This window comes from Carassius carassius, chromosome 43 (assembly GCF_963082965.1).
Source record: "Carassius carassius chromosome 43, fCarCar2.1, whole genome shotgun sequence".
Taxonomy (NCBI): Eukaryota; Metazoa; Chordata; class Actinopteri; order Cypriniformes; family Cyprinidae; genus Carassius; species Carassius carassius.
The window spans coordinates 10,170,015-10,192,776 of record NC_081797.1 but is presented as its reverse complement, the minus strand read 5'-3'; the positions used below and the strand labels follow the sequence as shown (position 1 = coordinate 10,192,776).

Below are 22,762 nucleotides of genomic sequence, written 5' to 3'. Positions count from 1 at the left end.
TTTTAAAATACATTGTGTTATATCAAGATAGTCTGGGACAAGATACAAATGTCAGAATATGCATTTACATGTACATTTATAAATTATTTGATTATACAATTTTAAATTGTAATCTGAATTAATCATAGATGTATATTTACGATATTTTTATTTTTGGAAGAATTAAGTACTTCTAAATTTGTCTTTTTCTTTGAGGCGATTTTCGAATCGGCAGATTCAGCAGTATGATGCAGTTTTCCCGCCGTGACCTTTTTTCCTGTCAGCAGCTTTCATTGAGTAAAGCCGTTATCTGGCTCATCCACAAATGAAACATGGGTTTCTTAAAACAGTTAGACGTCGAAAATTTTAAGTCCTGGCGAGGAAAACAAACTATCGGCCCTTTTAAAAGGTTTAATTGCATAATTGGCACTAATGGATCAGGTAAGTTGGTAATTAAGCTAATTTGCGTGGCTAATCTTATAAAACCGTTCGCTACTGTATATCGCTAGTACAGAATTAATCAACTTATTAGTAAATTTGCTTATAACCTACATTATGTAGATGGTTAACCTGCTACATAACGTTACGCATTTAAAGAAAAATGTTCTTGAGTGGGAAAGATTGCAATGAAATACATTTTTAAAAATGTTAATGGCGCCAAAACGTCGTGTTGCGCACTATATATATATATATATATATATATGGTTTTGTATTTTATACTGGGCAAGTAAAATAAATTAAGAAAACCATATAAATACCTTATCTTCTCATACCATCAGTGTACCATGTTACCACCACAGTTAATTAACCAATAGCTGCAAAAATCTTTAGGAGGCATCCTCAGTATTGATTACAATTATTGATTCTTGTTATTTCAAGGCAAATCTAACGTCATGGATGCTCTTGGATTTGTGATGGGAGAGAGAGCAGTAAATCTTCGTGTCAGACACACAAGAGATCTCATCCATGGTGCCCACATCGGAAAACCCTCGTCCACCTTCGCCAGCGTGAGCATGATATACTGTGGAGACAATGATGAAGAAATTATCTTCACCAGGCGCATTTCAGGTGAGTGTGATTGAGCTCAGGCTAAAACATATGATGAATCATATTTAATTGTTTTTTGTGGGTATGATTTTTTTTAAAATAGGGGAATCTTCTGAGTATCGTGTGAATGGTAAACAGGTCACTTTGGCAAAGTACACTGGAGAGCTGGAGAAGATTGGCATCGTGGTGAAAGCAAAGAATTGTCTGGTGTATCAGGTGCTTCAGTGGTCAACAAATGCTGTAGCATTTGGTTAACGGTCTTTATGGTAATTTTTAATGTTAATATTTATTCTTACACTGATCACCAGGGTGCTGTTGAGTCAATTGCCATGATGAATTCCAAAGAACGAACAAAGATGTTTGAACGAATCAGCAGCTCTGGAGAGCTGAGCGCTGAGTATGATGCCAAGCTGGTGGCCCTGCAGAAAGCCAAAGAGGACACCCAGTTCCACTTTAACAGGAAGAAAGCAGCTACAGCTGAGAAGAAACAAGTCTTCAAAGATAAAACTGAGGTATTAAACTAAAGGCCTGTCAGATGTCAAAATGTTTACATCCTCTTGACAATGTATTTGTCTCGATCTTGTCAGGCGGAAAAATATCAGGCGCTGGTGGATGAACTCAGAGAAAACAAACTCCAGCTGAACCTCTTTCAGCTTTTCCACAATGAGAAAAAGATAGACGCACAGTCAGAATCACTGCGGGTCGTGCAGGATGCTGCAGCGCAGCAGAAGAACAGCCTGGATGTCTATGAACAAACTGTGAAGGCTCAGAAGAAAGAACATGGGCGCGTGAATCGAGAACTTCAGCAGTTGGAGAAGGAGATCAGGTTTGAGTTACCAGCAATGCATTTAGACTGGTAGTGTCTTTAAATTTTTTTAAATGATACATAATTTAGATTTATTTTTTTTAAATGTATACATTTACAGTTTTATATATTTAAAAAAAAATTATAATTCTGTATGTATATAAACACACACAGTAGATTTTTAAAAAACCTGTTTTTTCATTGTGCGTTCCAATTAATCTCAATCAAACTGAATCAAACTATATATATAATTAGTCTCACTGTATAATGTCTCTCCCAGATCTCAGGAGCAGATCCTCAATCAGCAGAGGCCTCAGTACATCAAAGCTAAAGTGAACACCTCCCATCACGAGCAAAAAGTGGAGGAGGCCCGCAGATCGCTTCAGAAGAACCAAATTCAGAAAGTCAAAAAGGAGCAGGAGCTGCAGGAGCTAAGGAGCGAGCTGGCTGAGCTGGAGATGACCTGGAAGACCTCCGAGAGACAGATGGAGGAAGAGGCGGCTCAAAGAGGAGATGGAGTGCAGCTAGAGGAGAGCCAGGTTAAAATTAGGGATGCACCGATGTATCTGCTGCCAATATTTATATGCCTTTTTTTTTTTTTTTTTTATAGCCATCGGCATATCGGAAAGAGCATGAAAAGGGCCAATACTGATGGTTTATTAATAAGTGAAGTGAAGTGACATTCAGCCAAGTATGGTGTCCCATACTCAGAATTTGTTCTCTGCATTTAACCCATCCGAAATGCACACACACAGAGCAATGAACACACACACACTGTGAGCACACACCCGGAGCAGTGGGCAGCCATTTATGCTGCGGCGCCCGGGGAGCAGTTGGGGGTTCGATGCCTTGCTCAAGGGCACCTAAGTCGTGGTATTGAAGGTAGAGAGAGAACTGTACATGTACTCCCCCCACCCACAATTCCTGCTGGCCTGGGACTCGAACTCACAACCTTTCGATTGGGAGTCCGACTCTCTAACCATTAGGCCACGACTTCCCCTAATTGACTGCATGGAGACAATGAGTTGCATGTCTGTTGCGTAATCCAACGTTTTTTTCTGGGCAAAATAATTAAATACTTGCCAAAATAAAATCTGTACAGAATTAAGTTTGTCAGCACGAAATGCAAATGTGATGCTGATGCATCCAAAGCACTCAGCAGTAAATTCATCATAGGTAAGTTGCAATGGCTGTGCCCAGCGTTAGTTTATCTAAGGATATGTCATGAACCGCCAAGTATTAGGACTACATATAAATGAAAATGAATGGCAGGTTATTTTTGTGTGTATGAATCCAGTGTAGAACACAGATTCACACAACGTCACATCACGCACCTGCAGTGTTTCTGTGAACAGAGAAAACAAATTAAAACTATATGCTACATAAAAAGGAATATATAGGCCTATACACAAAATATTTCACTTAAATCATTAACAGATTAACAAATCGAAAGGAAAAACATTGTGATGAGTTTCGGGGTATTGTAACACGCTCTGAAGTTCACTGAAAGGAAATCTTGATGGCAGAAAGCTGTTTTATTTATTTTGCAAAAGCAATACAGTTTTGAATCGCGTCAGCGACTCGCACATATAACATATTTTGCTAACTTTACATAGCAGCCTGTTCATTATCAAAATAAAATACAGTTAAAGATACATAGTTACACTGCTCAATTTATATATAAATAGTCCACAGTACAGTCTCTGCCATTCAGCGTGACCAGTGCCTATATGTGCAGAAGGATGTTTTACGTTAAACCAAGCCTATAGTTCACATAATAAACCAAATCCAGATACTTCGCGAATATGGAAACATTTGGATTTGTGCAGGATGAGAGAGGTACATTATTTAGTACATTATTTCTGAATGATAATAATAACTTAATTATTTTAATTAATAATACTAATAAAATATTATTGTTAATATCATAGGCAAAGAAAAAGTAAAAAAAAAAAAAAAAAACCTTAATTGGTATTTTTCCACTATAAACCTGTTTGGAACGTAATAATACAAAGGAACGCAGGAATGGAATTTTTTTTTTTTTTTTTTTAAACCTCTGCTTTATGCAATTGACCAATATCTGTATCGACCAAAAAACATTTTCTCAGTGCACCCCTAGTTAAAATTTATGTTTTGTGAACAGGATCTCTACGAAAACAACATAATTGCACTGGAAAATAATAATCACTGAAAGAGTGGCGTGGGGCTGAATTTTATATGTTGAGGTTGTATTGAATGGTAAAAAGTGACATGAATGTTTTTTGTTTTTGTTTTTCTCACTGACATAGCATTGATTGAATCAGCAGATTAGAAATGTTTTAATAGCAGAAACTGTTTTCATTTGAAATTTTAAGGTCATAATTAGGGCCGATTTTGAATAGGTTGACTCAAACATTTAGATATTTTATATACATGTTACACTCTTGATGCAGATGGAGCGGTACAAGGAACTCAAAGAGCTGGCCAGGAAGAAGGGAGCCGTTCTTAACCAAAGTGCAGAAAAGCTGCACTGGGAGGTAAAAGCCGACTGCGAGAAGCTTCAGTTTGACCTGAGGAGGAAAAGTGAGATACAGGTAGGCTTCAGTCTTTATGCCACATCAAGAAGATATGTAAAACATAGACTACACACAAATGGCACACACACACACAAAAAAGACAATGGGCTTAGCTGTGATAAATTTTAGGATATAAATGATTGTTTGCAGGGTAATATTAAACACTCTCAGACTCGGTTGGAAGATTTCAGCAGAAGGGCAGAGAAGTTGGAGGAGTTTGTCAACACTACTAGGTTTGACTACCTCATGTACCTCTGCATCAATAAGAGTGAAAACAAAAAGTTGTGACATTTTATGAGCTTGTATGAGCATCATATTTTTGAGCTTGTAACAACTGTTTTATTTTTTTTTATTGACAATATTGCAGTAACTAAATTTTTTTTATTTTTCATTTTCTTTTTATTATTATCATGATTCAGTAGTCACATTATGTTTTGTATTTTTTGAAGGAAAGGTCTTGAGGAGCAGCAGCAGCAGGAGGAGCAGTTGACAGAGGAGCTGGCAAGGGGCCAGGTGAGAATGGAGGAGGTGAATGAGGAGCTTGCCCAGGTGCTGACTAAGCTACAAAACGCTCGTCTAGACAGCCAAGAGAACCGACGACAGCAGAGACGCGATGAGGTCCTGGAAAGCCTCAGGAGACTCTATCCGGATACAGTGGTACTTGAACAATCAACTTACATAGACCTCTAATTCAATTGAGCAGATTAAATCTGTTATGTGACATTTATAATGTGACACAATTTGCATTTCTAGACCTGCCAAAATGTATGAATTTTGCATAGCGGCTACGTATAGGGCCCTATGAAATCCATTTAAATTTATCCCAAATTCCATTTTATTTTTTTCCAAGTTCCGTTTTTTACGTTTTAATTTATTTTATTTTTTTAATGGTTAAATAAAATTTTATTAATAAAAAAGCCTGTCTAATTAAAGGCACAATATGTAATTTTTCTGCTTTAAAAATAGCAGATATCACTATATGTTATATATATTTTTTTGTTGTGTACTTACATTATCCCGACAGTTTCCACGAACTTTAAAATCCGGAGAAAATTATAGTTTAATTAGAAGACACAGCACGTTTCTTTATTTCCGTTTTGTCGCCCGTCTATGGCGTCATACAAACTTTGACCCCTCTAGTTTATCTAACTCCCTGCGGAACCGCCAAATACAAAGGTGAACAGAAGCAAAGACGAGACGAAGAAGAAAAAGTAGTAGCTAGCCTTGGTCGAGACTATTATATTTTATATTTATATTGTTTATATTCGTATTTATACCTCAATCAATAACTTAGTTATGGATCATGATTATGCTTTGCCTGCACGTTCTCTGAAGTGCAAACGTACGGGTGAAATAAATGACCTGAAAAGGTTTTGGGACGAAGAAGAAACGAGACACGGGTAAATATTGGAGTTGCATTTCCAAGATAGAGAGAGCTTCGTGACAAGCTGAAACTACAGAGAGATGCTTGCATTCTAATAAACAGGTATGCATCCATTCAGCTAACTAACGTTATATCTATCCGTATATTTTGTGAAACGATGATGTCTTGTGTAAAACGCAGACGGACTAGCTCTCATGTAGAGTATAATGTAAATCTACATGTGTTCTATATCTAGCTGGATAAAGTAGCTTCAAATGCAGTTCACTATCTTGTTCGATATCATAGTATAAACGTAGCCTAATTATAATTATTAACGAAAGGCAACAGTGTTTTTTTTAACATATATTACTACTAGCTAGATGGAATATTGATTTGATAGGGGTCTGATAATTCATATATCTCTCCGTTCGAAAATACGTGATTGTCAAAATACTAAGGCCGGTGACACACTGGCTGCGTGGCGTCTCTGCTGCGTGCCAGAAGCGTGGCGCGCTGCTGCTGCTGTAGGTGACATAGAGGGAGACCGCCGACAGACCAGGCTCTTGTCTTCATGACAACAATATCTATACTTCATGTTGAACATAAATATAAAGCCTACTGATAAAGGACACCGTCAACAGTATTGACGGCAAAATAGACTTATGTTTGACAGGTGCAATATTTGAAAATCGATAATTATTTATTTATTTTTTAAATTACATTTGTATCTGAATTTATCTCAACCTATAGACTTTCAAACATCAAAATGTCATGAATTAATATGTATTTGTGTACAAAATTACATATAAACATATTTTCCTATTATATTTTGCCTGGAAACGCTTCCAACACGCATGGGTGTTGCGTGAAAAATAGGCGTCTGTTCTATTTCTAGCATGCACACGTTTTCCGCGTGCCTTGAGCCGCGCCTGAGACACGTGGCTCACACAGGCAGTCTGCAAGCTCTAACCTATTAACATGGGAGCCGAATTAAAAACTGACACGCCACGCAGCTGAGACGCTTGCGCCACGCATCCAGTGTGTCGCCGGCCTCAGTTAAAATGAGTGAGGAATGTGGGGAGCGACAGAGCGCGTGTTCCAATGAACAACAACTCCCATGAGCCTAGGCTCTTTTCCGACGTCATCAAAGTACGTCTCATGTTATTGTTTTGATTGAGTGACCCCTGGTGGCCAAAAATTCCATACTGCACGTTTAATTAAAATCAGGAAACATACATTTTCAAATGTTGTGTTTTAAAAATATTCTAGTTATCAAATGAAGGCATAAAACATTAATTTAATTTATTTTAATTACTGAAAATTAAGCAAACATTATTTTTAGGTAATTTACTATTAAAATTAAAACATGGACGAAATGTTTTGTGATTATTCCTTAAAAATAATGTTTGTTTCTTTTTAGCAGTAGTAGGCTATGTACATTCTGCTGAACAATAGTAATATATTTCTGGCAAGTACTTGTCTTTAAACTAATCCGGACTTTTATTTTAACGGGTTGCCGTGAATATCATTGCAGTTCTGTGTATGTGATATGACGCTAGTTTTACTCAAATCAAATGGTCAAATGCTCATGAAGTCAGTCTCAGAACAGTTCTGGAGATGATACTCATGTGTTCACATCCTCATTTAGAGAGACAGCAGACACTGAAATCACAATGAGTGTCACGCGCGCTTCCATGTGTGTAATACACAAAACATCTCTGCATCATTCATTAACTCTTTCCCCGTCAAACACGGAATTTTCCGGGTTTTATGAAAAAATGTTTCCCCTCCAAATACAGAATTTTCCGGGTATCCGTGTTTTAGGCGGTATACGGTAAGGAAGACCCGTGCGCATGCTCTGAAAGAGTACAGAACTTTTCGATCAAAGAAACTGACTGCGATCGTCTTAAACATGAATGGAGTAGTGAGAATGTAGGTCAAAATATCTGACGGACAAATTAAGAGGTATACGGCTGATCAAGTACTGGAGGTGTTGATGGACTCGGAGTCTGATCGCTCCTTATTTGATCATTTTGAATCTGATTAGGACGAAGTAGTCAGTGAGATATATGCACATGTTGTCACAGAAAGTTCTAGTCATGGACGAGCAGCAGATAGATTGTTCACCCGTCGATCTGGACGAAGACATAGTTCACCTGTGTGTCGAAGTGTGGACAGTGACAGTTCAGACTGTCATACTTCAGACAGTGAGTGGACACGTTTAAGACCAAGATCTCATTCGTCTTTCCCAGGTGGCAGAACGTGTAGAGGTAAGACAAGATAAGAAAATATATGAGAAAGTGTTCTATCTTTATGCACATGTAATGCACAATGTTGGATTACATATATATATATATATATATATATATATATATATATATATATATATATATATATATATATATATATATATATATATATATAATATTAGTGCTGTCAATCGATTAAAAACTTTAACTAGATTAATCACACATTTTTTCTGTGATTAATCGCAATAAAAAAAGAAATGTTTTTGTACGTTTTTAATATATTTTTTAATGTAGTAATTTCACAGTTAAATTTAAATACTTGTTTAAATGACATCTTTTTATAAATGAAGGCCAGAATTACTGATATTAATACAGCTACTGATTTTTTTTTTTTTTTTTTACATTTATTATTAGGCTTCAAAAATATAACAGTTTTTAATTTAAGTAAACTTAAAACAATGCTAACATAAACCCATAATAAATGTCATGTTTACTCCTGCCCTTCCTGTCTTAACAGTTAGGAAATATACAGAGATTTAATAAAGTTATCAAAGTTATATGCAGTCTGCACTGCATAAACTATAAATTAAATAGTTAATCCTTATTAAAGCTACAAAAGTTATTTAGTCAAGAGCAGCGAGTCATTTTCTCTGTTCCCTTTGTTCTTTAACTTTATTGACAGGAAGCTTTATTGGCTGCTGTCCCTTTAAGAGCAGACAGACACCTCACCGTTTATATACTGTCTATGGATCTCGCCTCATTCTCTCACAACTCTTTTTGTTCATTTTAGACTTTATATAAATCATTTAAGATTGCTCTTATGAGGATAATCGACAAAACTGGCACTTTGGGATGTTTATTGTTAGTTCAAGCGCTTAAGAGAACTGGATTCTGGCGCCCTGTCTATGCATTGTGTGTGTGTAGCCTACGTGTGTATGTGTCACATAAGGGCATTCACAGACAGCGCATTCTCTTTTGTCTTGTCGTGCTTGAAATGTTTAAAAGCATTTAAATGAATAAGAGCGTGATCATATAATGTAAAGCTAGCCAACGGATGGCAGAAAATACGGATGCTGCATTAATTGCGTTAAATATTTTGACACGTTAAACCAGACAAAAATTAATCGCATGCGTTAACGCGTTAACGTTGACAGCACTAATATATATATATATATATATATATATATATATATACACTCACCTAAAGGATTACTAGGCACACCTGTTCAATTTCTCATTAATGCAATTATATAATCAACCAATCACATGGCAGTTGCTTCAATGCATTTAGGGGTGTGGTCCTGGTCAAGACAATCTCCTGAACTCCAAACTGAATGTCAGAATGGGAAAGAAAGGTGATTTAAGCAATTTTGAGCATGGCATGGTTGTTGGTGCGAGACGGGCCGGTCTGAGTATTTCACAAAGTTACTGGGATTTTCACGCACAACCATTTCTAGGGTTTACAAAGAATGGTGTGAAAAGGGAAAAACATCCAGTATGCGGCAGTCCTGTGGGCTAAAATGCCTTGTTGATGCTTGAGGTCAGAGGAGAATGGGCCGACTGATTCAAGCTGATAGAACGGGCAACTTTGACTGAAATAAACACTCATTACAACCGAGGTTGTAATGTATTTGTGAAGCCACAACACACACAACCTTGAGGCGGATGGGCTACAACAGCAGAAGACCTCACCGGGTACCACTCATCTCCACTACAAATAGGAAAAAGAGGCTACAATTTGCACAAGCTTACCAAAATTGGACCGTTGAAGACTGGAAAAGTGTTGCCTGGTCTGATGAATCTCGATTTCTGTTGAGACATTCAGATGGTAGAGTCAGAATTTGGCGTAAACAGAATGAGAACATGGATCCATCATGCCTTGTTACCACTGTGCAGGCTGGTGGTGGTGGTGTAATGGTGTGGGGGATGTTTTCTTGGCACACTTTAGGCCCCTTAGTGCCAATTGGGCATCGTTTAAATGCCACGACCTACCTGAGCATTGTTTCTGACCATGTCCATCCCTTTATGACCACCATGTACCCATCCTCTGATGGCTACTTCCAGCAGGATAATGCACCATGTCACAAAGCTCGAATCATTTCAAATTGGTTTCTTGAACATGACAATGAGTTCACTGTACTAAAATGGCCCCCACAGTCACCAGATCTCAACCCAATAGAGCATCTTTGGGATGTGATTGAACGGGAGATTCGTGCCCTCGATGTGCATCCCACAAATCTCCATCAACTGCAAGATGCGATCCTATCAATATGGGCCAACATTTCTAAAGAATGCTTTCAGCACCTTGTTGAATCAATGCCACGTAGAATTAAGGCAGTTCTGAAGGCGAAAGGGGGTCAAACACAGTATTAGTATGGTGTTCCTAATAATCCCTTAAGTGAGTATATATATATATATGTATGTGTGTGTGTGTGTGTGTGTGTGTGTATTTGTCTTTTTATTGAAAGTAATACCAATTATTTACAGGTTGAACACAGCGAGGCAGAGGCCGGATGCGTCAAGTACATCAACATGGTGCTGCTGGTGTTCAAACAAGGGCCACTGTGAACCATCCAGCTGAAGATACTGAACCTGATGATTCTGAGTGGCATGAAATTAACTGGCAGCCAAAGAACATTCCCTTCACTGAGAATCCTGGGCCTATCGGTGATGCTGCTGCTCTTAATAATAATGATAATAATAAACTTTTTTTATATAGCGCCTTTAAAAGTAGCATCTCAAAGCACTTTACATAAAAAATGTTTTTAAAAGAAACACATAAGTGCAGGCAGTAAAGACTAATCAAACAAAATATAAATAAAATAGAATGCCAATATAATAACAAACAAAGTAATCACATAAAAGCTATCCTAAAATAGTATGTTTTAAGGGACGATTTAAAAACACTAAAGGGATTCTGCATTCCTAATCTCAGTGGGCAGGGAATTCCACAATTTAGGCGCCAAAGAGAATGCCTGATCACCCATAGATTTTAGCCGTGTTGTTTGGACAGTTAAAAGGCCAGCTTCAGAAGAGCGTGGAGCATGTGTAGGGGGTAACTCACTTTGCTCTTGAGTCAGAACAACCTGTAGACTTTACCGAGTTGTTCATTTCTGATGTACTGATTCAGAACATTGTTGATCAGACCTACCTGTATGCAGATCAGTGTATTCAGGCTATGGATGACACTTCAAAACATGCTAGATGTCATGCATGGAAGCCTGTCACAGTTTCAGAAATGAAATATTTCATGGGCCTCCTTTTTCTCACTGGTATCATTCATAAGCCTGAACTTGAAATGTACTGGTGTACAGATGACATGTTAGCTACCCCCTACTTCAACAAGGTCATGCCTCGCAACAGGTTTGAAATCATATGGATATTTCTTCACTTCAATGATAATACAACAAGGCCAGACAATTGTACTGACAGGCTGTTCAAAATCCGCCCTGTCTTGGATCACCTTGTGTCCAAATTCCGTGAAATGCATCAGCATTTGTTTCTGTGGCGTGGGCGCCTAGCTCAGGCTGTACAATCCCCAGAAACCCATCGAATATGGAGTAAAATCCTACATCTTGTGCGATTCTGATACAGGCTACGGTTTTAACATGAAGCCCTATTGTGGGGAAAGCGCTACCCTGGGAGACATGGTTGTCTCTCTTCTTGATGGCCTAATGGCTTGATCAGGTCATGGCTACAGATTGTTTATGGACAACCTATACAACTCTGTACGACTGTGTGAGCACCTACGTGATGTAAAAACCCATGTATGTGGTACAATTAGAAAAAACATAGGTGAACCGCCGGTCATTCGAGATGTCAGAAATGCTGACCTTAGGATTGGAGAAACAATCATGCGTCACAACGAAAATGTGATGGTCTTGGCATGGAGAGACAAACAGTGAAAATGGTTACAACATTCCATCAGAACAACATGGAACGTGTTGAGGTATGGCCACCAAGAAAAAGTTGCAAAGGAAAAAACAGCATGCATTGTGGAATACAATCATGAAATGAATGGTGTTGACAAATTAGACATTAAACATTGTGTACTACCCTTTTATCATGAAGTCACACAAGTGGACGAAGAAATTTGTCATGTATCTGTTTCAGATCAGTTTGTTCAACACTATTGTCATTTACAAAGCGTAAAACCCACAGGGTAATTGTAACACTCTTCTCTTCTCTCTGAACGTCAGCTTTCCTGTTAATGAACTTGTTCCAATCCTGCCCACTCTCAAAAAGCAACACCCAACCAGAGGATGCAGAGTTTGTGTACGTAAGGGGTTGCGGAAGGAGACCTCGTTCTACTGCAAAAGTTGTGGCGTTCCCTTACATCCTGGGAAATGTTACTTTGTGTACCACTCAAAAGCAAATTACAGTGCCTACATTTAATATATTTTAGATTTATGTATAATTGTAATTTATTTTGGAAGGTTTTATATATGATGGAAACGACATCTGAATGTATTCTGCTTGAAAATGCACTTTATTGATAAAAATAACTTTTTTTTTATCAGCTTTTTGTCCAGAATGTTGTGTTTTTGACAAAACCTATCTATGTTCAGGTGGCAATAAAAAAAGGAAACATGAAGATACAATAAAATAGTGTTTGTTTAAAAGCAGAGGCTCAGATCTTTATTTTGATATGTAACATGTCCATGTATTCATAGAAGAAAATATTCTGTGGGCCATTAAAGCGAAAATTGTCAAAAACCCTGGCGGTCGGTGGCTGGCAATTAAAAAAAAAAATGCTGGCGGGGAAAGAGTTAACAGAGACACGCAGAACATGATTCATATTTAAATCCACTTTTCCGGCTTAATATTTACAGATACAAGTCCATATCGTAATTTGACTTAAAATGTAATGACCTACTTTTTATTAATTAATTAAAAATTTGACAAATTCCGTTACACTCCGCGTTAAACTGAATTCTATTTTTATGACTGGATTCTGCGATTCAGTCCACATTTTCCGCATCGTGGAAATCATAGAGCCCTATACACATTTTGATCTCAAAGTACACTGGTACGATTTGTCACTCTAAATCAGGGGTTTTCAAACTGGGTTGCTACTTGCGAACTGCATTAGTGCAATTTTAATTTTTTTTTCAATTAAGTCTGGGATTTAAAACACTCATTGTTGTACTAAAACTGAGGGTCTCAGAGCAACATCGTTATTAAATGGCTTGATTGGACACATTATTAATGAGAAGAAACTCGCTCATTTTAATTCTGCATGAGATTTGCATGAGAGTCTGCTTGAACGTGGCACTGTTTTCATTCAGGAAACAGTGTGTAAAAAGCATTACACATATACAGGATGAGCAGGGCACAAACGCTGGGTTACAACAACGCTTGTATTACTACAAGATTTAAACATTTCCACATAACAAAATTTAGTATTCTTTCCTTGCCATACCATCTCTGTATAGAGGAAAAAATATGCCAAAGTTCAAATATCGTTTCAAGGTATGGCTAAACATTTCTTAAACCATAGCAAAAGTAAATTTCTGACTGAAAGGAATTTGTCATCTCGGTTTTTAGTGTTTATTTAAAATGAGACCCATCTGTTTATTATTTTAACCTATTTCACAAATTTTAATCTCCAAACTGTTTTAGATAGTTTTGCTTTGGTTCTTTTGCTTTGCTAAAAAAGTTGTTGGGTTGTGCTCCGCTCTGCCCTACACACAAAGGAGCATGAATGCATTCTCTGCGCTGAACCCCGCGATTCACTGGAGTGAGTGTGTTTTGAGTTATGGACATGTTTCATATTTTAACATTCTATGAGCAAAGAAAGTAAAACTAAATTATAAGTAGTGACATTTTACAGTTGTACTATAAACTAATGGTTATTTTTCTTAAATTTCTTTAATTAAGATTAAACTTATTATGGCCCGAGCACCGGTGGTGCAAGAACTCTATTGGAATTGGCCAGATTCTTCTCCAAAATGATTTGTATTTTTGAGGACCTAAACATGCTCAGAGAAGTTAAATTAAGTTAGCACTTTACATTTTAAATTAAAGTGTAAAAGAAACCTGTGGTTAAAAAAAAAACTGTGGTATTTATTGAACTGTGGGCTAACTGTATTGTTGCCTCTCTACTGTTTACTCTGAAATACTGTATATCAACAGGAATATCACAAAAACTGAGTGCAGACCCTGAGTATTAACCTATGAAAAATATTTAACATTAAATTTAAATATGAAAACAAAACTCATCTTGCTGCCCTAACTCTTTAAACACTAGTGCACCTCAGCTTCAGATATTGTAAGTTTATGCATCTTTTGGCATTGAATCAAAAAATATCTGCTGCTGGTTTCTTGACTGTTTTCAGTATGGCCGACTAGTGGATTTGTGCCAGCCCATCCACAAGAAATACCAGGTCGCTGTCACCAAGGTGTTTGGCAAGAATATGAACGCTATTGTTGTCACATCTGCCAAAGTAGCTCATGACTGCATCCGATTTCTAAAAGAAGAAAGAGCCGAACCAGAGACATTCCTTCCTATTGACTATATAGATGTAAGTGATCAGTGAAATCCCTTCAAAATGAGTAATTATTCTTTTATTTTTATTAGCATTGTAATAAAAATTTTCAACATCTTTTTATATGATTCCATTAGTAAATAGGGTTCTTTCCCAATATGCGCATCAGGTGCGGCCTCTAAACGAGCGTCTGAGGGAAGTGCAGGGAGCCAAGTTGGTGGTGGATGTAGTTCAGTGTGCTCAAAGTGCCCCTCTGCTTAAGAGAGTGATCCAATATGTGTGTGGGAACTCGTTGGTGTGTGAAACGCTGAAAGATGCCCGTCGCATTGCCTTTGACGGCCCTGAGCGCCTTCAGGTGAGTGCGTGCGACCAGATCACTAACATTTTAGGCCAATCGTATTGACTGTTATTGATCCTAAACACCTATGGCATGTTACACGTGTAAAATGTCTTCTTTAGACGGTGGCTCTTGATGGCACCTTGTTTCGCAAGTCTGGAGTGATTTCAGGAGGCTCCCTGGACCTGCGCAGTAAAGCTCGACGCTGGGAGGAGAAGGATATGAACAAGCTGAAGGAAGAGAAGGATCAACTGTCATCTGAGTTGCGTGTAAGTGTCTTAGCTTACTAATAGAAATGTGTGACAGCAGATATTCAGTGAAAAATTTAAAATATTTCTCATTGCATTACCGAACAAAGTAACTGCCAGTCAGTGTGTGCTAGATGTTTAATATGCAGCTGTATGGAGCAATATTTTGGACCAATGAGATTTTATTGTGTGCCGGGGTACCTTGAATAAAAATTCTCATTAGTATGGAATAGATTAATAACTTTTGGTTTATTGTGAATTAATGTATGCTAATGTTGTTGATTTATGTGCAGGCCCTGATGAAGCTGAAGCGTAAGGAAGTGGATCTAAAACAGATCAGGGCTCAGTCTCAGGGAAACCAGACTCGCCTCAAATACTCCAACTCAGAACTGGACTCCATCATCAAGAAGAGCATCCCAGCTTGCCAGGCTGCAAGTCACACACTCTATACTTTATTTCATGACTTTTAAACCACTCTGTTACGCTTGTGTAAGCTGTGTAAGCTGTGTGTGTGTGTGTGTGTGTGTGTGTGTGAACTACAGGAGATTTCCAAACTCAGAAGTGAGCTCTCCAACCTCGAGGCCCAGATTGAGATACAGACTGAGAGTGTAGAACTAAAGGATAATGAGATGAAGGCCGTCAGAAACAAAATTAATCAGGTCATTTCATTTAAGTGTAACATCATCTCTTGCAGTGTTCTATGTTCACGGAAACCTGGAAATATCAATGAGTTTTATAATAGTTTTCAAGCGCTGGAAAAATCTTTCAGTGAATGACCAGTATAGGCTTTTCAGTGATTCATGGCAGTAATGACAGCAAGGTGGCACAGATGTACACCAGATTGCTATGAAATGGTGAATAATTTTACAGTATTTATTTTTGATATTTCAGTATTACTAGAAAGGATCATGTGACACTGAAAACTGGAGTAATGCCTGCTGAAAATTCAGATTTGCCGTCACAGGAATACATCACATTATAAACATTATAAACTTGGCTCCAAATTCATCTTTGGAAGTGCAATCTCTATAAAATTTGTCGATCTTAAGTGATTCTTTCCTTCATACATGGTTCTGTTTATTTTTTTTTCATCTTAGTTGGAGGATGTTGTGTTTGCTGACTTCTGCACAGAGATTGGTGTGGTTAATATCCGTGAGTATGAGCAGGATTATCTCCGAATGCAGCAGGAGCTCGAGAAGAAGCGGTAAGACCTGCATAAATAGAGCCTGGCCATATTATAGCTGTGGCCATGTGTGCGTTTATACAATATAGCATGAAATGGTAATGCAAACTAATTCTAACTTATTAAATCTCCTGATTGTCCAGACTGCAGTTTGAGTCCCAGCATACTCGTCTAAGTACCCAGATAGAGTATGAACAGGCTCAGCTGGAGAAACTTGTCAAACAGATGAAGAAGATAGAAGAGACCATAAGAAAAGAGGAGAACGTTGTTATCAGCTTGAAAGAGGCAAACTCATTTATTTCACTATTTTCAGAGAAACAACAGGAACTTATGGGAATTGTGTTATGTTGGACTGCTTATATAAAATGGTTCTGACATATTTGGTTTTTGCTGTTGTACTTTTAGTATTTGAAGTACTAATGTCTGTTTCCCACATCTCCACCAGGTGGAAGACAGACTTTTGATAGCTGTGGAGGAGATGCAATCAAATCTCATTGAGCTGAACAACCAGCTGTCAGAAAAGACAACTTTAGTTAAAGATGCCAAGACAGAGCTTGACAAGACTCTTAAAGGCCTCCAGGAGAAATCCAAGTGGGCATGATAATGGTTGATCTGAAAAACAATGCTTAGACCATTGTTGATTTGATTTTTTTTCTGAATCTGTTTTTATTGCTTGTGTTTGTCCAAAGGGTGCTGGTGAAGCTTCAGAAAGAAACAATCTGCGCTGAGGCTGCTCTGGAACAGCTGAGACTGAGCAAACACAACCTGCTGCTGGGCTGTAAGATAGACGGCCTCCCGTTGACACTGATCTCTGGAGCAATAGATGACATCAGTGACATACAGGTGCAAACAGAGGGTCAAATCTATTTGAAGAAAGGCAGCACAGATTATTCCCTATTAGTATTTTGTTATTCTGCTGTCAAGTGTACTCAAACTTTATTGCAGCTGGACTCAGAGTCTCAGAGCATCAGTACTCTGGACATTTATGAACGAGAGGCGCAGATGGTGTTTGATTATTCAACACTGGACAGTGGCCTTAAGGTGAAAACATGACACTAAAACTGGCACTCACAGCAGTCATTCTTTTGTGAGAGAGTTGTTTTGGATTTTATTATGTGTATGTAGACCCTCACTGAAGAGAGTGAAGTGGAAGCTGAGTTGGAGAAGCTCAAAGAGGGCGTCTCCTCTTTGGAGTCTATGATCATGATGTCCAGAGCTCCCAACCTGAAAGCTCTAGAGAAGATCAGAGAGGTGAAGGACAGCTTTCGGGAAGTCATGGATGGTAAGGGACGAATATATGAATATTTTTATATCAGGGTGTGGACTACTACTACTAAAATTGAAGACCTACAGTTTTGCTTGACTGTGCTAATAATGCAGATAAAAGAGAGTGGGAAGTTAATAGGGATGCACGATAAATCAAAATGATGCTGTGCATTACCCTAAAAATAATTGCACACCTCAGAACGTTCATCAGCCAATCATATTCAAGCATTCAACGGTCCTGTAGTATAATATAAAGTATACAATAATGCAATGCTAATCATCATAGCCTTTATCACTGCTCAGAATACTATGAAATATGTTGCGTTATTCTGTTTAAGAAGCCACATCTCACAAAGACTGACTGATGTAATGAAGTGAGTTTGGAGTAAAAACATGTTGCTAAATGTGGTATTTTCACATGCTTTCAGATGGAGCAGCATTTACTACACCGAGCCATAGTTCACTCAGAAGCTACGCAAACATCTGTCATTATCGCAGAACGATAATGATCCGATTTTGTGTAGCTTGTTCATGAACTATGGAATGATATTGGATATTGGCTCAGCTACCAAGCTACACTGAATCAGCACCAGATCTGTGACCGTCTTAACTTGTGGCCTGTGTTTACCTATTATGAAAATAAACAATAGCAGAACACTGACTACATTTTATGGTTCATGATATTAAAGAACATTTCATAACGTCTCAGACAACTGTACATTTGTGGCTTAATTATAAACACTATCGTTAACTCATATTTACCCTAGTAAAAACATGGTACATTTTAGTAGGATCGTCACTTCCCAATGCAAACACTCCCAATAAAATGGCCCCACCCCTGTCACTTGATTGACAGGTTTCCATGTAGACGTTGGAAATTCAAATGCAAAAGGTATTGCGATTCCATTTGAGTTTTGGCAGTTTACATGCACAGTGCAGAGAGAGTGAAAAGGCAAATGTGGTAATTAATATTGCTATTTAAATATGACAGGCTCATAGCTCGTAAGATATGGAAAACACAATTGCAAACGAACTTTGCATTTCCATTTTAAATTTGGCAGACACTGTGCGTTCACTTAATCGAAAATGAAAACGGTAATGCGCGATTTGCATTTGCGTTTGGATTATGTCACATTTTATGCGTTCACAAATTGAAAACACAATTGCAAATACAATTTGCAATGCCTTTTGAATAATGTCCGCAATATCATTCCATAATGAACTATGGCTTGGTGTAGTAAATGCTGTTCCGTCTGAAAGCATGTGATGAAGATTTATTAATAATCACAGAACCGGCTTTACTGACAAGATCTTGCATATATCTAAAATTTGACCTAAAACTAAAAAAATTTCGGTTGCAGTGTTGTATTTATTTGACCTTTTGTAGGGTAGAACAGACTGGTTTTGTTTTTAAAGTAGTTTACTATTACAAAAATTATACGGTAATTGCATTCCACTCCCATTTAGCATTTCATAATAATACATTGGGGGAGTAGGAAGAATTTTGGTTGAGTGTTAACAATTGTTAACTTTAATAACCCTGATTTCAGCTTAAGTTTGTTGTTGTAACATCCATCATTGACATAAAAACATAATCATGTTTGTGTACTTTTATCCCTTTATAATCATAAACCCTCTATAAATCAGCATTTGAGACCAGCACACACACCACTAAGAAATGCAGTCAGGAGTTTGAGCAAGTGAAGTCCAAACGCTTCCATCTCTTCAGTCAGTGCTTTGAACACGTGTCTGTCGTCATTGACCAGATCTACAAGAAACTCTGCAGGAACACCAGCGCTCAGGTATATACTCGACTCTTACTCATTAATTCAGTAACTTGTTCATTCATTTTATTGTTGTTTCACACTTTGTTTGTATGCACGTCCTTTAGGCTATTCTTAGTGCTGAGAATCCAAATGAACCCTACCTGGATGGCATCAACTATAACTGTGTGGCTCCTGGGAAACGTTTCATGGCCATGGACAACCTGTCAGGTGGAGAGAAGGCCATCGCCGCTCTCGCTTTGGTCTTTGCCATTCACAGGTGAACAGCCACTTAAAACCATTGACAGATTTCTTGTTAAGTAATATTTGACTATAAATAGACATGTATTTACTGTCGGAGAAAACTGTAAAGATCATCTTCTTTCATTTTTAGCTTTCGCCCTGCCCCGTTTTTTGTGCTGGATGAGGTGGATGCTGCCCTGGACAACACGAATATCGGCAAGGTAAGACGAGCCTCAGTTTATAATAAAGTGCTGTTCTGATATTCTCTATCTGCTATGATGGAGAGACATCAGTTTCCATGCAGGTTACAGGATTTTTCCGGATGATGTCCAGAGAGAGCTGCCAGATCATTGTGATCTCCCTGAAGGAGGAGTTCTACTCGCGGGCCGATGCTCTTCTTGGAGTCTATTCAATGGTATACACATCCACATATTTTTACTGTATCGCATCAATTTCATCACTCAAACTCCATTTAGAAACCCCATAAAATCTAAGTTTTGAGACTAGTTGGTCATCTATATAGTAGTTAACAGAATTCAGATATAAAAATGTACTGTATTTTGACACATTAACAGTCAAATCTTACTGCTGTCAGTATATACAATATTTGTGACCCTGGAGCACAAAACCAGTCTTAAGTAGCACGGGTGTATTTGTAGCAATAGTCAAAAATACACTGTATGGGCCAAAATTATAAATTTTTCTTTTATGCCAAAAATCATTAGGATATTAAGTAAACATTATGTTCCATGAAGATAATTTGTACATTTCCTACTGTAAATATATTAAACCTTTCATTTTTGATAAATAATATGCATTTCTAAGAATTTCATTTGGACAACTTTAAAGGTGATTTTCTCAATATTTGGATTTTTTATTTATTTTTAGCACCCTCAGATTCCAGATTTTCTAATAGTTGTATCTCAGCCAAATATTGTCCTACCAAACCATACATCAATGGAAAGCTCATTTATTCAGCTTTCAGGCTTTTCAGCTTTATAGATCTCAGTTTCCAAAAAATGGACCTTTGTGACTGTTTTTGTGGTCCAGGGTCAGATTTGGACACACCTGCTCATTCTACACAGTTTTCCAGTTTTTGAAATAATATTGAACTATTAAACTATATAATTACTATGGCTGTCAAATGTCACATCCTTTGTGATTTAATTGGGAATAATCGCACACTTCATAAAATTAAGCATAGACCATTTATCTTGTTTCAGATGTTTATTTTGTCGTCATTTGTTATATCCAGCAAAGTAAACCAAAAGATTAAAGGGTGATTCTCAAATACCGTATTTTTCGGACTATGAGTCGCACCTGAGTATAAGTCGCATCAGTCCAAAAATAGTCATGAGGGAAAAAAACATATAAGTCGCATTGGACTATAAGTCTCATTTATTTAGAAGCAAGAACCAAGAGAAAACATTACAGTCTCCAGCCGCGAGAGGGCGCTCTGTTTTCAGTGTAGACTACAGGAGCACTTAGCAGCATAGAGCACCCTCTCGCGCCTGTAGACGGTAATGTTTTCTCTTGGTTCATTTCTCTCGGTTCATGTCAAATTAATTTTGATAAATAAGTCGCACCTGACTATAAGTCGCAGGACCTGCCAAACTATGAAAAAAAGTGCGACTTATAGTCCGGAAAATACAGTATATGTATTTTCTGCAAGCTTTTTTCAAGATAAATTTAAATGTCTTTCTAAAAAAGGACACTTAGAAACTCCAAAAGGATGCCAAAGGAGCCCATATAAGCACAAATGAAAGAAAAATCTGAATTTTTTAGTATGTGTAAAGTGCAACAGCAAAGAGCCTTTTTACATGTTAGAGAAATCAAGTTGCAATACCGACCAGGACCACATGGAGATACTCACATTTCACTGCTGGTTACCGTATATATGCTCTATATAATTGTGTATGTGACGAATAAAAATCTTGAATCTCGAAAAAAAATCAAATTAAAACCTAAACCATCCGCCTGCTGACTGTATATATCTACTACTGGAGACAGATCTATTCATTATTGTGCATGTGTGTGGAAACAAAATGAATAACTGACAGCCCTAATAATTAACATTCAGTTTATGTTAGTTTATGACTAAAATGGCTACAACACAAATCAAAATGGACATTACAGTTCAAAAGTTTGGTTTGGTAAAATTTTTTTTTTTTTTTTTTTGAGGAAAGTCTTATGCTCGGAAAGTGTGTATTTATTTGATTAAAAAAAGTACAACAAAAACAGTAATATTGTGAAATATTACAATTTAATATGCATGTTTTCTTTATGTATTTGAAAATATTATTTATTTCTGTGGCAAAGCTGAATTTTCAGCAGCCATTACACATACTTTTTTTTTCCAGGTCTCATTGAAAAATTGCAAGTCCAAAAGAACATCATTTATTTGAAACATAAATCTTTTGTAACATTATAAATGTCTGTAATTTAGGGACATTTGATGTGCCCTTTCTACATTTTTTTAATTCCTCAAAACATACTTACCCCAAACTTTTGTATGAACTCCATATTGTTCTTAAAAATCAGGTGAATCCAACAAAATATTAACGTTAAATTGGAAATAATATTTTATTATAATATTTACAAAATCTGTTTATCAAGTTTATTGTAAAAAATTAAAGATGTCATTTTGGGTCATCTTAATTGTCTCATTTGTCATGCACTCCCCCCCCCCCCCCCCCTTTCCTTTTGCTCCTTGTCACAGTTTGATGAATGCATGTTTAGCCGTCTGCTCACCCTGGACCTCACACCTTACCCACTCAATGAGGAGAATGCCACAGACAGAGAGAAGGACAAATGATGGGTGGACGGCTGATAATGAAGGATAAAATATTCATTGTTAAAATCATTTAAAACATCTAAAAGTTTGAATGTGGAACTGTTCAGTTTAATTACCTAAAGATCTCCTCATTCTCATTTAACAGGTTTGAGCTGTTTTTACTTTGTTTTTGTATTGACATTTGAATATTTAAGAGGTTGTTCTGTGATGCAACTTGAAAAGTGTTATGTTAAAACAGTTTTATGTGTTATTGTTTAATGCCAGTTTACATTTGTTCAATGTGGAAAGTGATTTTAATACAGTTTTACTGTTTGCATTTGTGTAGGTTTCTGTCATTCTTTATTAGTAGCTGTACACGTTGATGTCTCTCTGTCACTAGGGTGGGGTTTCAGCAAAACATCAGCCTCTGTTGTTCTATTCTCTCTTTCTTTGTCCCTGCTTC

At 37.3% G+C, this 22,762-nt stretch overlaps 1 protein-coding gene across 1 annotated transcript; it reads left to right on the top strand.

Moving 5' to 3' along the window:
* Nucleotides 1–232: 232 nt before the first annotated feature.
* On the top strand, nt 233–22,636 carry smc1b (structural maintenance of chromosomes 1B). The gene is made up of 25 exons (XM_059536507.1): nt 233–420; nt 859–1,047; nt 1,130–1,242; nt 1,335–1,538; nt 1,614–1,852; nt 2,112–2,370; nt 4,264–4,404; nt 4,537–4,619; nt 4,836–5,043; nt 14,337–14,522; nt 14,656–14,841; nt 14,946–15,092; nt 15,365–15,502; nt 15,614–15,730; nt 16,169–16,275; nt 16,398–16,539; nt 16,700–16,845; nt 16,944–17,097; nt 17,200–17,295; nt 17,380–17,536; nt 19,168–19,322; nt 19,412–19,563; nt 19,678–19,747; nt 19,831–19,941; nt 22,246–22,636. The coding sequence occupies exons 1-25, from the start codon at nt 312–314 to the stop codon at nt 22,339–22,341; spliced, it is 3,705 nt and encodes a 1,234-aa protein (XP_059392490.1). The 5' UTR covers nt 233–311; the 3' UTR covers nt 22,342–22,636.
* The last annotated feature ends 126 nt before the right edge of the window (nt 22,637–22,762 follow it).

Excerpts from the sequence above, each read along its gene's own strand:
- smc1b (XM_059536507.1), top strand. The coding sequence starts at position 312 with ATGGGTTTCTTAAAACAGTTAGACGTCGAAAATTTTAAGTCCTGGCGA. Across the intron at positions 5,044-14,336 it reads GACTCTATCCGGATACAGTG|TATGGCCGACTAGTGGATTT; the intron begins GTACTTGAACAA and ends GACTGTTTTCAG. Across the intron at positions 19,564-19,677 it reads TTGGTCTTTGCCATTCACAG|CTTTCGCCCTGCCCCGTTTT; the intron begins GTGAACAGCCAC and ends TTTCATTTTTAG.